This window comes from Spodoptera frugiperda, chromosome 25, assembly GCF_023101765.2.
Source record: "Spodoptera frugiperda isolate SF20-4 chromosome 25, AGI-APGP_CSIRO_Sfru_2.0, whole genome shotgun sequence".
Taxonomy (NCBI): Eukaryota; Metazoa; Arthropoda; class Insecta; order Lepidoptera; family Noctuidae; genus Spodoptera; species Spodoptera frugiperda.
In genome coordinates this window covers 2,859,217-2,874,965 of record NC_064236.1, presented here as the reverse complement: position 1 = coordinate 2,874,965, position 15,749 = coordinate 2,859,217, and the positions used below count along the sequence as shown (strand labels likewise).

General features: G+C 38.4%; 1 protein-coding gene across 3 annotated transcripts in view; it reads left to right on the top strand.

Annotated features, from left to right (window-relative positions):
• The window catches only part of LOC118268317 (intermembrane lipid transfer protein VPS13B), a 136,378-nt gene that overhangs the window by 105,350 nt on the left and 15,279 nt on the right, over positions 1-15,749 (top strand). For all 3 annotated transcript variants that reach the window (XR_004783024.2, XM_050704327.1, XM_035582796.2), the window contains exons 59-77: positions 3,272-3,360; positions 3,718-3,848; positions 3,981-4,144; positions 5,152-5,277; positions 5,546-5,657; positions 6,140-6,316; positions 7,101-7,256; positions 8,218-8,319; positions 8,946-9,037; positions 10,874-11,066; positions 11,438-11,599; positions 11,770-11,926; positions 12,169-12,311; positions 12,754-12,828; positions 13,246-13,300; positions 13,649-13,768; positions 14,208-14,333; positions 14,717-14,868; positions 15,267-15,507. Coding sequence is in view for 2 of the 3 variants with exons in the window: in XM_050704327.1 (XP_050560284.1) it covers positions 3,272-3,360; positions 3,718-3,848; positions 3,981-4,144; positions 5,152-5,277; positions 5,546-5,657; positions 6,140-6,316; positions 7,101-7,256; positions 8,218-8,319; positions 8,946-9,037; positions 10,874-11,066; positions 11,438-11,599; positions 11,770-11,926; positions 12,169-12,311; positions 12,754-12,828; positions 13,246-13,300; positions 13,649-13,768; positions 14,208-14,333; positions 14,717-14,868; positions 15,267-15,507 (2,573 nt within the window). In the remaining variant the exon portion in view is untranslated. The remainder of the gene's footprint in view (positions 1-3,271; positions 3,361-3,717; positions 3,849-3,980; positions 4,145-5,151; positions 5,278-5,545; positions 5,658-6,139; positions 6,317-7,100; positions 7,257-8,217; positions 8,320-8,945; positions 9,038-10,873; positions 11,067-11,437; positions 11,600-11,769; positions 11,927-12,168; positions 12,312-12,753; positions 12,829-13,245; positions 13,301-13,648; positions 13,769-14,207; positions 14,334-14,716; positions 14,869-15,266; positions 15,508-15,749) is intronic.

The window sequence follows — 15,749 nt, the reverse complement described above, 5'->3', positions numbered from 1 at the left end:
TACGATTCAGTAATCTCTTTGGAGAAACTTACGAATAACTACCGAAAATATATTATTAGGGATGGGACTGTTAACATATGTCGGGCATGTCATAGTCCTGGTGAATCCATAAGACATATAATTTCTGGTTGTGGTCGTTTGGCTAATGGTGAATATTTGAATAGACATAATCAGGTGGCCAAGATTATCCACCAGCAACTTGCTTTGCACTATTAACTTGTTGAGTTTGAGGTTCCATACTACAAATATGTGCCCGATCCAGTTCTCGAAAACGGCCATATCACGTTGTACTGGGATCGATCTATCATCACTGATAGGACTATTGTAGCCAACATAGTGACCCGATATAGTGGTGATAGACCGACAAGCGCGCCGCACGATGATAATCGATATTACCATCCGCCATGACGAGAACCTCGTGAAAGCTGAAAAAGATAAACAAATAAATATCTTGGCTCACGAGGTTGTCGACATGTGGAATGTGGATTCGGCTATCGTTGTGCCGATAGTCGTGTCGGCTATCGTTGTGCCGATAGTCGTGTCGGCTAACGGATTAATACCCAACAGCCTCGACAATCACCTTAGGAGGTTGGGGTTGGGCGGATGGATCAAGAGCCTGATGCAGAAGGCAGTACTCCTCGAAACGGTTCGTACTGTGAGAAGGTTTCTGTCTCTGGAGCCCTAACCACCGGTAGCTTGGACCATGTTCCCGCTATTAGTCGGCTCCTATTTTTATATTTTTAAATATTACTAGCTTCTGCCCTGCGACTCCGTCCGCGCGGATGTCGGTATTCGTTTTTGTTTCTCCATTTTGAGTAACTCTGACAATGACATCTTATAAATATCTATTGGACCCAAATACGGCGAGGCCCATAATAATTAAGAAGATCCCTCTATTGAGCTACTGCTGTTGAGCAGAATAAAACTGAAAATAAAGATTTTTTTCTACGTATTTTTCCAGGATAAAAAGTAACCTATTTTATGTCCAGGATAATAAGATATAATTATACCAAGTTTCATCGAAATCAAACCGTTAGTTTTCACGTGATGCCTGAACATATATAGACAGACAGACAAAAAAATAATAATCACATATTTGGGTTTGGTATCGATCCAGTAACACCCTGCTATTTATTTTTTCTATATTTTCAATGAACAGAATTGACCTTTCTACAGATTTATTATAGCCCGCGACTTCGTTCGCGTGGAATAGTGACTTCCGGCAAATTTTTGGTTTTTACCACATAGTTCCCGATTTTGCGGGATCTCTTCAAAAATGAGATGTGGAAGATATTCTAGGGAACTCCTCAAAAATCAACATAATGAGCTCTGCGTTTGAATTTAATAGATGTATACTCACTTTGGGCATTGAAAAAATAGTTTAAAAACGGACTTAAACTAAAGAAATATTATAATCTTTCCGAACTTATGATGAAAACTAACTTAAAACTAAAGAATTAAAGAAAGCTACGAATTACGAAATTATAACAATTAAAAAAGAAATTATATTACAACCTATCCTCAATGCTATAATAACCAAGCTTAAACTAAATAATTTAAAAGAAACGACTTAAATCTAATTAATTTATAAATTATAGACTTACAATTTTATTAAAAAAACTAACTACAGTAACTACTAATAATCGATATCAAACTAAACCTACGTTAAATAATTTAACCAGAAAACCAGGAAAACCCAACAAATAAACTTATTAATTTACAAATACAACGAAACCAATTTATTTAGAATAGCTTTTGCCCGCGACTTCGTTCGCGTGGAATAGTGACTTCCGGCAAATTTTTGGTTTTAACCACATAGTTCCCGATCTCGCGGAATCTCTTCAAAAATGAGATGTAGAAGATATTCCAGGGAATTCTTCAAAAATCAACATAATGAGCTCTGCGTTTGAATTTAATAGATGTATACTCACTTAGGGCATTGAAAAAATAGTTTAAAAACGGACTTAAACTAAAGAAATATTATAATCTTTCCGAACTTAAGATGAAAACTAACTTAAAACTAAAGAAAGCTACGAATTACGAATTTATAACAATTAAAAAACAAATTATATTACAACCTATCCTCTATGCTATAATAACCAAGCTTAAACTAAATAATTTAAATCTAATCTATCTAATTAATTAATAAATTAGACTTACAATTTTATTAAAAAAACTAACTACAGTAACTACTAATAATCGATATCAAACTAAACCTACGTTAAATAATTTAACCAGAAAACCAGGCAAACCCAACAAATAAACTTATTAATTGACAAATACAACGAAACCAATTTATTTAGAATATACGAAACAGCAGGACCACTATTCGATGAATTAAAACAATAACATGAACCGAAGTCGTGTAACGATCGACATAGAATTATCTATACTCCGTTAGAGCATTTTCTTTGTACTAAATGTTTTATTATATTGATATTATTTTTTTCATACCTTTTTACTATTTATTTACTTTTTTTCGATAAATTAAAACAATAACATGAACCGAAGTCGTGTAACGATCGACATAGAATTATTTATAAATAATTTATTTCTTATTTTTATTTTTGAAATAAAAATATATCTATGTCCTTTCTAAGGTTCTAAACTATATCTGTACCAAATTTCAACCAAATCCGTCAAATAGTTGCGGAGATTAATGGTATAAGCATAGAATGTTCGACGTGATTCTTTAATTTGACATAACTTTTTTATTTATGAACCGATTGACATGAAACAAACACTAAATGTAAATTTAAGCATCCCACAATATATTCGTGAAAACCGCATCCAACTCGGATCAGCCGTTTCTGAGATTAGCGCGCACAGACGAACAGACAAACAGACAAACAGACAAACAGACAAACAGACAAAAAAAAAGTTAATTACATTTTTGGGTTCGACATCGACATAACAATAACCCCTGCTATTTTTTTTATTTTTATTTTCAATGTACAGACAGCACTTTTCTACGATTTTATTATATGTATAGATTTTATTTTGTATTTTGTAGTATTTAAAAAATGTAATTTTAGAGAAAATAACTCCAATAAATCCGTATTTGTAAAATTGTTATGAAGTTGATTCACGAAATTCAAATTCAAAATTAATTTATTTTTGTGAATACAGGGATTTTATAAGTACTCTATGTTCCGCCAAAAATCATTGACAAACACAAATGGAACATCTTTTAGCATCAGATATTACAACATTAAATGTCTTACACTTATAATAGTTTCTTGGCATAACCTCGATAACTGTGTGGTTACAGAATAAAGCTCATGTCACACAACACCTGCTGGTCAGGCGACATACCGCTCAAGGAGTGCCCTAAAGAAAACGTGCCGTGGTTGGTCAAAGGTAACTATTGCGCTCTTCCATTAATACATTCAACACATAATAAGGGGACGTCCATTCATCACGTGTGCTCATTTAGGGGACTGGGTTCCACAAAATATCACGAAACATCAGAAGGGGGGGGGGGGCGAAGGGTTTAGTAAAATATCACTTGTAATAATTTTTTACTGGGCTTAGACACCTTTCTAACGCCATAAACAAGAATATCTTTTCTATTTTGGTACCCACAATATTATACAAGTGGTAAATACAATGTTAGTTGGTTATTTATAGACTTGATCACAGATCATTTTTTTCATTTCAGGATGAAATACATGAATGAAGGTTACAATAATCAGCTTATTTTTCTAACTTTCACAGTACCAACCGATGGAGAAACCCAGTTTGTGTCAGTATGGTGTCGCGTGGTGCGCGGGCGCAGCGATGGGCGTATCCTTGCTACTATATGGCCTCTATACGTGTTACATTCACACTTACCGCTTGATACAGAAGTAAGTTTAATATATTGATATGATATTATAAATGTGAAACTTTTCGAGAATATACGGTTATACGGCGGTACAGTATTACCTACAATTATAGTATTAGATAGCAACTATAAATTCCCTTTCTCTCTCCACCAGGTATTAATAGTAACAGACCCGTGTGTATCCACGACAAAGGATGGAAAATCGGAGCAGACACAGCTTCCGCCGATGTTGCAGCTGTCACCGGGCCGCGGGTCCAGCACTCACTTGCAGGCGCCAGGCACTACTGCCACCAGGCATAGCTTGTCCTTCCAGTATAAGTGAGTGTCTTACTTTATAGCATGTTTTAATTATAAATGTTGTCAAAAAATGGGAAAAATTCCATGAATTTTGAGCATTTCATCGTCATTCTCAATTATTATTATTACCGTCTGCAGTTGCGCAGTCTTGATTGAGAAATTAATGTCGTATTTATCAATTGATAGCATCCGGGCGACTTAAGACAATGGCTTTGACTTTAGCAGTTGTTTACATTGCGTGCAACTTACGGCTTGCCTTGTCCCTATAAAGCATATTTTGACGATAATGGCTTTTCATTACTGCGCAATATCAAACGTGTTAAAATTATTTGTTTCCAATTAACATTATAATTAAGATTTTAAACAAACTATATTCAGCTTTCGCATAGACGAAAATAAGTTTGTAGGCAGTTCTTCATTTTTATTTATGTTTACAATGTTTTCTAGCATATCATTGAAAAAGTAAGTGTTGTATTCATACCTTTTTTTTATACTAACATTTTATCTGTCACTGTTTATAATCACAAGTCGAAAAAAAGTTCGCGGGGTCCGCTAGTAATATATAAAAAATGGCATCAATAGTTTAATATCTTTTTCATATTTCTAACACCTTCTTGATCGTCATTTTTAAATAATGAAATAAGGTTTGGTCATGTATCTGTTTTATAATCTATTAGGGTACACAAAAAAAAAAAAAACGTTTGGATTAGTCTTCGTCGATCTATAGTTCCTACTAGACTACGTTTCGGGGCTTCATTAGCCCCAAATCTACGCCGACCGATGCTATCGACCGACCGGTTGCTCGACCGGTGTCCGTTGATTAATTAAAGCTACTACACCTATTGATCAACGTCGATCGATGTCGATAGATAGCATCGATCGACTATACATCGATTGTTCTAATACCCTTAGATTATCTTTATCCGCAGTAACAAACATCTTAACAACATAATTGAACTCATAATCTCATACCATCACTAGCAAACAGCACCAAAAATACAACTAATATTTTTCAATAACACCCACAGGAACATCGAGTGCCCGGTGACGAGAGAAGCGGTGCCCTTACACTACGGTGTGACCGACACCTCCGTGTTTGACAAACGATCACCTGTACTCAACATTGATGACGTCATCAAGGACGTCCTGCGATGGTAAGCTATTGATGACAAGATTTTATTGCTATTAGCGCATAATAGTATAATTTGCGTCCATTGCAGCTCAAGCGACAACAAACAGGTTGAAGCCACAAGGCTGTAGGCCGCGCACTAGTTACGTTGCTGATTAAGAGCTCTAGTATGACTCGAAAGTAGTCGAGGCCCCTCGAAATAAAAATAATTAAATTTAGTAGTACAAGGTTAAAGCTACAAGTGTATGTTAATAATTATCGATAAGTACGGTGCTTACCATTTAAATTTTTAGGTTGAAACGTTCGGCCCGTAATGCGTCGTCCGAATGGCCATACTCTGTCGTCGCTAGACACTGGTACGGAGAATGGGTAGCTGCATTCATACAACCACGATGTGATGTCACTGTAAGTAACACGAAGTTTAAATCTAAGTAAAGTTTCGTTTAATATTAAGAAAACATATAGTTTGTTTCATTTGTACAAGCGGATCCATTCATTTTACCCAGAGAAAACAATAAATACGCCGAGATGCATCAACGCATTGCGTCGGTGATGTCCTCTATGCTTAGCTTCGATGTAGTGGCAAAGCATTCATCGCGGCCAGTTCCTTGTACGCTCGTAACGTATATTTTGTCCGTCTGATTGACTCACGAAGTTTCGATTTCGATTAAATTCGATACAGACCAATTTACTGTGTTACTTTAAAACTACCAAAATAAAATTTGTACTAAAATTTAATTTATCCATTGACTGCCAATAGGAAACTGTTGATGGCCTCCATTAACGTCGATTACCTGTGGTGTTTACTAATAAGTGTTGTTCAACAGAAAGTCAAAGTAAAACCATTCATTATAATTGGCTTATTCAAACATGAAAATGTCGTACAGGTGCGCTACACCGCCGTGCGCGCTGGCGGGGGCTGCAGCCTGGAGGTCCAGCTGTGTCCAGTAGCGTTGATGTGCAACGCCACGCCCATAGCGCTCACGCTGCGCGCGTACGACGCCGCGCCGCTCTGCAAGCTCGAGCCCGGCACTGCTATCTCACCACCCACTAATATCATCAAGGTACGACGCTCATTTCATATAATTTGAGACCTATGCTTCGGCACAAATGGGTAAACTGAAACCAGACTGCATTAAGTTTGTTGTCCTCAGGGTTATTTTCTTTTTCTATCACTTTGACTAAATGTTAGTTTTACATTGTTCTCACATAGTTGAAGTAATCGAAACAATGTAACCATGAATTGTATTGTGAATCTGATTGGAAAGAGTAACCTATGGAGTTTCTTGCTCGTTCTTCTCCATAGGAATCTACACTTTGGAACGAGCAAATAGCTTCACTAGAGGACTGACTGACAGACTGACGTTATTAATATTATTATATTTGCTTTGACGTTCAAAAGTGCCTTCCTGGTCTAATTGAAATAAATAATTTTGACTAGACTTGACTTGACTAAACTCGACCGGAGTGATACATTGTGTGAGTGATCTAAAATTATGAAAATCTTCATTACTAGTTCAAACCACGACAATGAACATTTTATGTCGTAACAGCTTCAGACTACCTAGCGGGCTACTGCGGCTCCGATTCAAAGAGCCGTAGAAACAGGTGGTTTTCAGTCAGTAAGACTTTTGACAATCCCTCTTGCCTCTCGCAAGGCGGGAGAAGTCACTGGATGACTTTCCCCTTCAAAAAAGTAGTTAACTATAAAATTTAGCTTAGACGCAGTTTTGACTTAACAGTCATTGGTTCTTTGACAATTACGATTTTCCATCCCGATTGACTACACCATGAACAGCCTTTTACTACATTATTTTGCATATAAAATATAAGTACCTACCATTTCAGAAACCGTTCTTCATGTCAGTGGAGATGGGCCGCGAGACGTTCGTGAGCAGCCAGCTCCAAGTGTCAGTGGAGGACCCTGGCCGGTACGGCACCCCGCCGCCCGGCCACGTGGCTCTCGACCACGCCACCAACTTCGCCATACTCTGCAACCAGAAGGTATTATTTCTACTTACGCAGTCCTGTATCCACTTGCTAATTCTTTAAAACTTATGGTTTCGACTGCCTCATTGGTCGAGTGGTCGCAAGTGCGACTGCCGAACAAGGGGTCTCGGGTTCGATTCCCGGGTCGGGCAAAGTATTGCTGGGCTTTTTTCAGATTTTCGAAAATTTCTCAGTAGTAGCACGGAGTCTGGAATTGTGTCCAGGATATGGCAAAATGGTGAAAAGTGGGTGTACATTGTATAGCGGCATTACGTGCCGTAATGTGCACCTCTGCCTACCCCTTCGGGGATAAAAAGGCGTGAAGTTATGTATGTATTATGTATGGTTTCGTCTGATCAAATCGGAAATTGTTTCTTAATTAAATTAAGTCTATTGCATCGATGGAATATAAACAAGGTTTAGATCTCTGTAGTTCCTCAGTTAATTTAGTATTCCAACTGCACAGATTGTATATTGTTCTATATGTTGCGCTTGCGCTTAAGAGTTATTGAGTTCATTTCTGAGATAAGAGACAGGATTTTTTCTCACACTCTTAACTCATAATTTAAGTAATTTCGTTTGTATTATTGATACTGCCGTTAAAAGACTGCACGGCGGGCGCAGTGGGTTGGTAACTAGCTGCTGTGCAACGTGTCGCGGATTCGATTCCCGCGTTGAATAAAAAAGGTGGTAATAGCATTTACAAACCAAAATGACTATTATCAGCCCGGAGGTAGGAATTTCGGTGGTGTCTCACCCCCGTGCCGCCGAAAACCATGTGTCGCCGTTGATCCTGCGCCAGACCTCTCTGACGTTTCCGGATTTAGAGAGTGAGGGAACAGGTGTACATGTGTTTGTGCACACACTTGTGTACTATAACATCGCCTGCGTACTGGGCTAGTCTAGTTAGACAAACTAGACACTGTGATCGGAAGCGATTAAGGAGACCTTATTATCTGTTGTTGATACACCCCAGGTGGCACTGCTGACGTTGTACTACGAGATCAAGAAGGAGATCAACGTGCTCGGCGTGTCCACCTCGTACGTACTCATTAACAGGCTCGACACGGAACTCATGGTACGTGAAACTGTTGTAATAATCTCTATTACATTGATTATTTATCATTACTTCAAGATTGGAAGACAATTGAAAGTAAAAAATTACATATTGATGGTCGTAAGAAGCATTAAAGGAATCACTACATAGTATAAAACAAAGTCGCTTTTTCTGTCATGTGTCATGTTGTATGTCCCTATGAACGCTTAAATCTTTAAAACTACGCAACGGATTTTGATGCGGTTTTTTTAATAGATAGAGTAACTCATGAGGAAGGTTTTATGTATAATACAGGTATAATATATCACCATTGCACCCATGCGAAGCTGGGGCGGGTCGCTAGTATTTTATAAAATGCGTAGAGAAGTAACTGCCACACTCAGACACATTTAATGATTACTTAAACTATTCCTTAGTACCGATTTTGTATCGAAAAGTAACCATTAAATGACTCTGAGTACGGCGGTTATTAATTAATTTGGTATCTGCGAGTGTGCAGTGCGAGCAAAAATAGAAATCTTTTGGACATTTTGTAATACATTTCTTGCAAAATGGCCTTAAAATAAATCGGTTATATTTTAAGACTAATTTACTTTAAGAGTATGTTGAGTTATTCTTATGTGTGGTCTCTCTGTACAAACACACAGGTATCAGCAGTAGCAGTTCCAAACGACATGGACGACTCCACTGCCCTACGCCCCAAGTCATTCAAAGTGGTCGCGCCTGTCAAGGAGGGAAGGTACTGTAACACTGTTCTTTGTATGTTACAATTTAATGTTGATGTTACATATATTTTCGAGGAGGTTTGAAGAGGTCGAATAAGGTATTAGTCCAGTCAATTTAGGAATTCACCTCGGAATTCGAGATACCCAGCTGTAATTTTGTATATACTTGTATATTGACCCCTAAAACTTGTCTCAAAACCTACATATGGTAGGGTGTAAGCAACCCTTAAAATTCAGGGTCAAAGGGCCCAAAAATCGTTTTTTTGCGGTTTTTTCGAAATATCTCATTTCCTATGGGTTTTTGGTAATTGTATTCAATAGCAATATTGTAGCATACAAAATTCTCTACAACTTTTGTCTAAACTTTTTTTTTATACGGTGAACCGTTTTCGAGATAGAGGGCGGAGAGAGCGCAATCACTGCATCTGTTCAAAAAATTTTTTTTCGTCTATCCTATCCGTGATGGTTGTCTATGGATAGCACATAAAAAAATACGTCATGGTTCCTAAAACCATTTTTCGTCAAAATCAATCGTTTGAAAGATAGACGCTTCCAAAGTGGAAAAATGAGGTCTATCGAATGTGTCCTGCCCCTAACTTTTAAAATAAGTTAGTAAGAAAACTAAAAAAAATATATGCTGTAGATTTTAATGAAAACTTTCAACGAAAATTGGTTTGAACGAGATATCATAATTAGTTTTTAAGAATTGATACATTTTTAATAAAAACACACTTAATTTTCCACTTTCTCAATTCTTTTAATCAATTCTTAAAAACTAATTATGATATCTCGTTCAAACCAATTTTCATTAAAAGTTTCCATTAAAATCTACAGCATATATTTTTTTTAGTTTTCTTACTCACTTATTTTAAAAGTTAGAGGGCAGTACACATTCGATAGACCTCATTTTTCCACTTTGGAAGCGTCTATCTTTTAAACGATTGATTTTGACGAAAAATGGTTTTAGGATGTCCTATCCATAGACAACAATCACGGATAGGTGAGACGAAAAAAATTTTTGATGATATGCAGTGACCGCGCGCTCTCCGCCCTCTATGTCGAAAACTGTTCACCGTATAAAAAAAATTATAACAAAAGTTGTAGAGAATTTTGTATGCTACAATATTGCTATTGAATACAATTACCAAAAACCCATAGGAAATGAGATATTTCGAAAAAACCGCAAAATAACGATTTTTGGGCCCTTTGACCCTGAATTTTAAGGGTTGCTTACACCCTACCATATGTAGGTTTTGAGACAAGTTTTAGGGGGTCCATATATAAGTATATACAAAATTACAGCTGGGTATCTCGCATTCCGAGATTCTTACCTAATTTAACCTTATTTGACTGGACTATATTACATATTTAATAGAGACAGCAGTAGCGCTTTCTGATTAACTTGAAACTTTTATAGTGTGTGTCTTGTAGTCCGACAGTAAACAGTACTATGGGCTGTTGATGTGTGATACTACGGCCTCACAGAAAACCGACGTGCCGCAACGCTTGCGTTGGGTTTCGTCGTATGAGTAATCTTATCAGAAACCCAATTACTCCCCTTCCCTAATCTCCCCATTCCCCGTACCCCCAATTATCCTCAAGTTCTTAACCCCCAAAAGGCCGGCAACGCACTGGTAACGCTTTTGGTACTTCGGGTGTCAATGGGCAGCGCTGATTGCTTACCGTCAGGTGTTCCTCTGGCCGTTTACCGGTTTATACATAAAACAAGAAGTTCATAAAATGAAACAAGTCGATATTTTCCCTATTTCGTTAAACGGGAAGAGGGCATAATATGACCAGTTCAGGCGCTCATATTTAATGATCTATTTATTTCTGTAAATCGTTTGCAGTGTCTACGGTACTCCACTGACTCGCTTCTGGTTGCGCGGGCGCTGGCGCGGCGGGCACCCGTCGGAGCTGCGCACGTACCTGTGCCTGTCTCTCTCGTCCGGCACCAACCCGATGCAGGCGCCCGTGCCCATCCGGCTCGGAGTGCCACCGCTACGACGGGCCGTAGCCCTCATTGACTCCTCTATGCAGTCGGTAAGTTATCCATGTTGGGGAAAATATTTGTATTTGTTTTCTGAAACTAATACAGGTGGCAATCTAGAAACCTCAATACAATATATACAAAGAAGTATTAAAAGAAAATCAAATAAAAAATATAGATAAAACAATTGCAAGCACCATTTTCTGTGACACTGGTTTTCAGTTGCAGCAATAAGGATTGAGCCTTTTAAAAACTATGGACGGAGTATTGTGATGGGAAATCAATTAGTTTGGTGCGTACATGCGGTGTCATAATCCAACAGCTGTGTTATCGCAGTTTAGTCACCAGAAAATGTCATAACGTAGTTCCAATTTTACGACATACACAGATCCATATAACATATTTATTGTTCTATTCTATCCAGGTGCCAATAGTGGTGACTCAGATAAAGAACGACAACCGTTGGCTGGTGGTGGTGGCGCCGGACCCGTGTCCTCAGTTCATCGTGCACAACCACACCCACCACACCTTAGCCGTCGCCCAACCAGTGCTCTTCCCCGATGAACCGTCTACTTCAAATACTGTGGTGAGTTAGATGCCTCTAAACTGTTTATTAGTGTACTAACTTTCGTGAAATATACTACAGAACCATATTGTCTTGATCACGTAACTGTTTGACGAGGTTACTCGATTAGTTTCAAGGTATATATTTTGTATGTACAAACATGCTATTTTGATCATATTTTTGACTTACAGGCTGTAACAGAGTGCGCAGGAGCACCATGGTGGTGTACAGTACCACCGAACGCGGCGGTCCACTATTCGACTCCTGCGCATTGCGCCCGCTATCCGCCCGAAGGCATGCCAGCGACATCTGTTGCCTCGTGTTACCTCACATTTGCCAAAGGAAAAGGTAATTTCTATTGATTTTAAAACTATACCTTATTTTTTGGTGATGGGGGGAAACCTTCAATATTATTACTGAGCTATTTTTTCCACTTTCTTTTATCAGACATAACTTTATCTGTAAGAAACTAGAACAACACATCATGGGTGTATATTTTAAAGCTTTATATAATTTTTAACCCAATCCGTTTATACTATACGCCTGTTTACATATTAACACAATAATTTCTAAAATAATTTCTAATGCAGAAGAGGTAGAACTTGAGTGGAGTTCCCCGGTAGTGGCCGCGGACGGGGAGCACCTCCTGCAATACTACGGCGGCATCACCATAAAACTGCGCGTGCGCACCCATCCACACTCCACGCTGCTCGAACTACAGGATGTTGGCCAAGTATGATATACTTTTGGAAACTTTATTATAACTATCGTGAGACATGTTAAATTAATTAAAATTACTGACGTAATTATGAAGAATATATACTACTGAGTCGTTTCTGGTTTAGGTGTAATATGTTTGTGAACTTGTATGTTTGTAAACGCATTCAGGACCCAGGCGGTATACTTAGTGTGGAGCTGCGTTTAGAATAGTTTCCTTACTCTAACTACCTAGTCAGGATTTGACACTTGCGCAATTTGAATTTTGGTAACTGAGGGCTAAGCACGAGATCGAAACGGGAGCGTGTACGGCGCTCTGATTAGCCGATGTGAATGAACCAACCAATCAGATCGTATCTCGTTAAACTTTAAAAAAAACGCACTAAGCCCTCTGATTGGTTGGTTCATTGGAGCGTGCCATGGCATTGGTTGTTCACTGTAATTCTCTTTTATTTCAGAACGACATATCAGCAAGTGACATCAGACGCCGTTTGCTCGGAGTGATAGAGAACGAAGATGCAGCAAATCGAAAGGTAAGCTAATATTTCATATATTCCGTATGAAACAACTGCTTCAATATAAAAATCTTCATTATATTTTATACTATGCAGCTTTACATTATAAGATGTGCCCTATAATAAAAAAAAGGACATGAAAAAATCCTTAAAAGCAATATGGTTACTGATATTGGTTATTTTTTAGCTAAGTGAACATAATATGGTTATAATATATACTGTATTTTGTTTAATGCATGTTGTGGCAGCCTTTAATTAAAATGCTACACTACACAGTGTTATAATATGTTAAAAACCTATCAATCCTACCATGTATTTTGGTGTAGGCTTTGGTTGCCCTTTTATAAGTAAATAATAGGATTTTTACTCTATTACTTATTTTAATAGTTCATTATTATTAAGACGGTAACCTTATATTAAAGATGTGTTTTGCAGGAAGCGGCCGCAATAAATGCACCTAGCTTGGAGAGAGTGGATGCTGTTTGTCGGGGTAAGTCTATTCTTGTACCGTCAGCACAGCTATGTACTATGCTGGTAAGAAAATGAAAGATTGACTCAATAGAGACCATTGGTACTGACTATGGTTACAGAACATACGGCTCGGTTAAGAACTATATAATGTTGTATGTTGTAGCTACATGCTTACTAAATAGCTGTATACTCCTTACAACTAATTACAACGAGCTAAACAATACCCTTAGTACAAGTTTCCTTTACGTTGAACGAAAACGAAACGAGAGCGCGTCTGGCGCACCGATTGGTTGATTAAATCGCGCCCGCCAATCAAAGCCCTGAACGCGCTCTCGTTACGTTTACTTTAAACCGTAAAACTTTGCAGTGATCCCTCCAGAGGAGGTTGGTGTAGGCGAGTCAATTGACGAAGGCCGGGTAACGGACCATCTCCAAACCCCTTCTATTGGGAAACGCGAAGATATGGAAGATAAGTCCAGTAAAAAGAGTAAGTGCAACTAAAATATACACTAACTGCTCAAAGTAATTAATGGTTACTTAACCTAGTCCTTAGCAATTATATTCGAAACAAAATCATTATGAAAGAATTACCTAAGTAATTATTTAATGCCACTGACTACGGCACTTAGCTTAGTATTAAATTTATTGTATACTCTGTCTGACAATGTTGGCTATTTAGGTTTAGAAGTAATTTTTTTGTACCTTTAAGCAGTAGTATTTCACTTATTCCGCAACGTACGTTTCACTTATAACGCACGAAAACTATTTGCGCAAATTTTGCACTTGTTGCGCAAATTTTGCATTATTTGCGCATTTTTTGCACTATTTGCGCAAATTTTGCACTTGTTGCGCAAACATTAGCATGTTTTATAGTATACTAGTAAGCTGAGAAGCGAAACTTCAATGTTACCTTTACAATATTGCAGCGTCTATAAGCCAGGATGCTGCGTACTCGTCTGCGTCGGTAGAAAACGTACAAAGCCGCATCATCCAAAACTCGAGTTTCATGTACGCATCGGACACAAGGTTCCAGAAAGAAGATTTTGAGCCCGGTAAGTGTGTTTTTTGTTAAGGTTCTTAACAGTTCGTTAACTTGAGTTTTTAAACACACACAAATATTAATTTGGAACTCTTGTCGCATATCGTGTGTATTAAAACTGATAAGGATTATTATTAAAAACAATTTAAAACATCAGTTAACCAAATAAACTGAAGCAAGTCTTGGTTGTTGCGCATGAGATAAAAGGGGATAGTTTCTTTGTAAAAAATGAGGATCCTCTATCCAGACGGGGACGAATCATGTCTACTGTATTCATTGCATGACATTTGTAGTCGGATTGGATTGATTGATGATGACTGATGTCTATCTTATCATCTTTTCGAATATCGTCGCAATTTTTAAGTGTAAAATTAATTTTTGGTATCAATTTTACAGAGATCCAGATGGATGAAACCGCAGGGAATACGGAGCGGTTCCGCTGCGTTATCGCAGGGGTCTCGGTGGAACTGTCGGCCGCGTCCGATGTGATGCCGCTACTCGCTGTGCATCTCGACCGCACCGCGCTACTCATGCAGTCTGATAGCAAGGTAAGGAGTACATTGTAGTGTCTTATGACAACCGAAGATGTTTTGATTATTTGATAATAGGCCCGCGGCCTGGAAGGGTCTTACAAAAGTCTCCGGGATGGGCACCCGTCGCACACGCGAGGCCATGCGTCGAGCATTGTGCATTCTAAATGGGCTTACTGGCTGTCATTTTGCTACGAAATAATAGGACTGCATATATACACAGTTAAGGTTGAACTAATAATATTTAACACTGCGTTACCCCGTGCGTGTGGTCACGCATCGGGTTTCCCGTCGCGGAAGTGGGTACACGTGCGCGTGCGCATGCACTATTTAACCCAGGTCACCGACTCACACACATAAAACTAAGGGACACGTAAAATTTCATATAATTACAATATCACTATTATCCTTTACAGAAAACAAATACAGTCCTATCAATAGCGGACGCGCAGATCGATAACCTACAATACGAGACGGGGCAATATGACTTCGCAGTGATAGCGAGCACTCGGTCGGAGCCCCTGGAGCCCGACCGGTGGCCCCCGCTGTGGAACATGTTCGCTGAACGAGAAACCTTCGCCACCAGGTCTGACACTGCAAGACTCGAACTCCGACTGCAGCACGACAAGTGGGAAGTTGTCAATAATCAATACAGAGGTTGGTGAGATAACGAATTAATTATTTACAGTTTGTGTATTGTGTTATTCTGACGTTATAAATTACGTTGTACTTACGTTGAACAGCTCACCCAAGTAACTTTTCGAGATGATAGTTCGAATAGTTTAAAGCCATTCCAGGGGCTCATAAGGCGCGTGCGCATTACTATATTTTTTTTTGTATTTGTATCAATGTTGCAATAATATGCTGTTTGTATCAATACAACTCAAGTTTCTACGTAG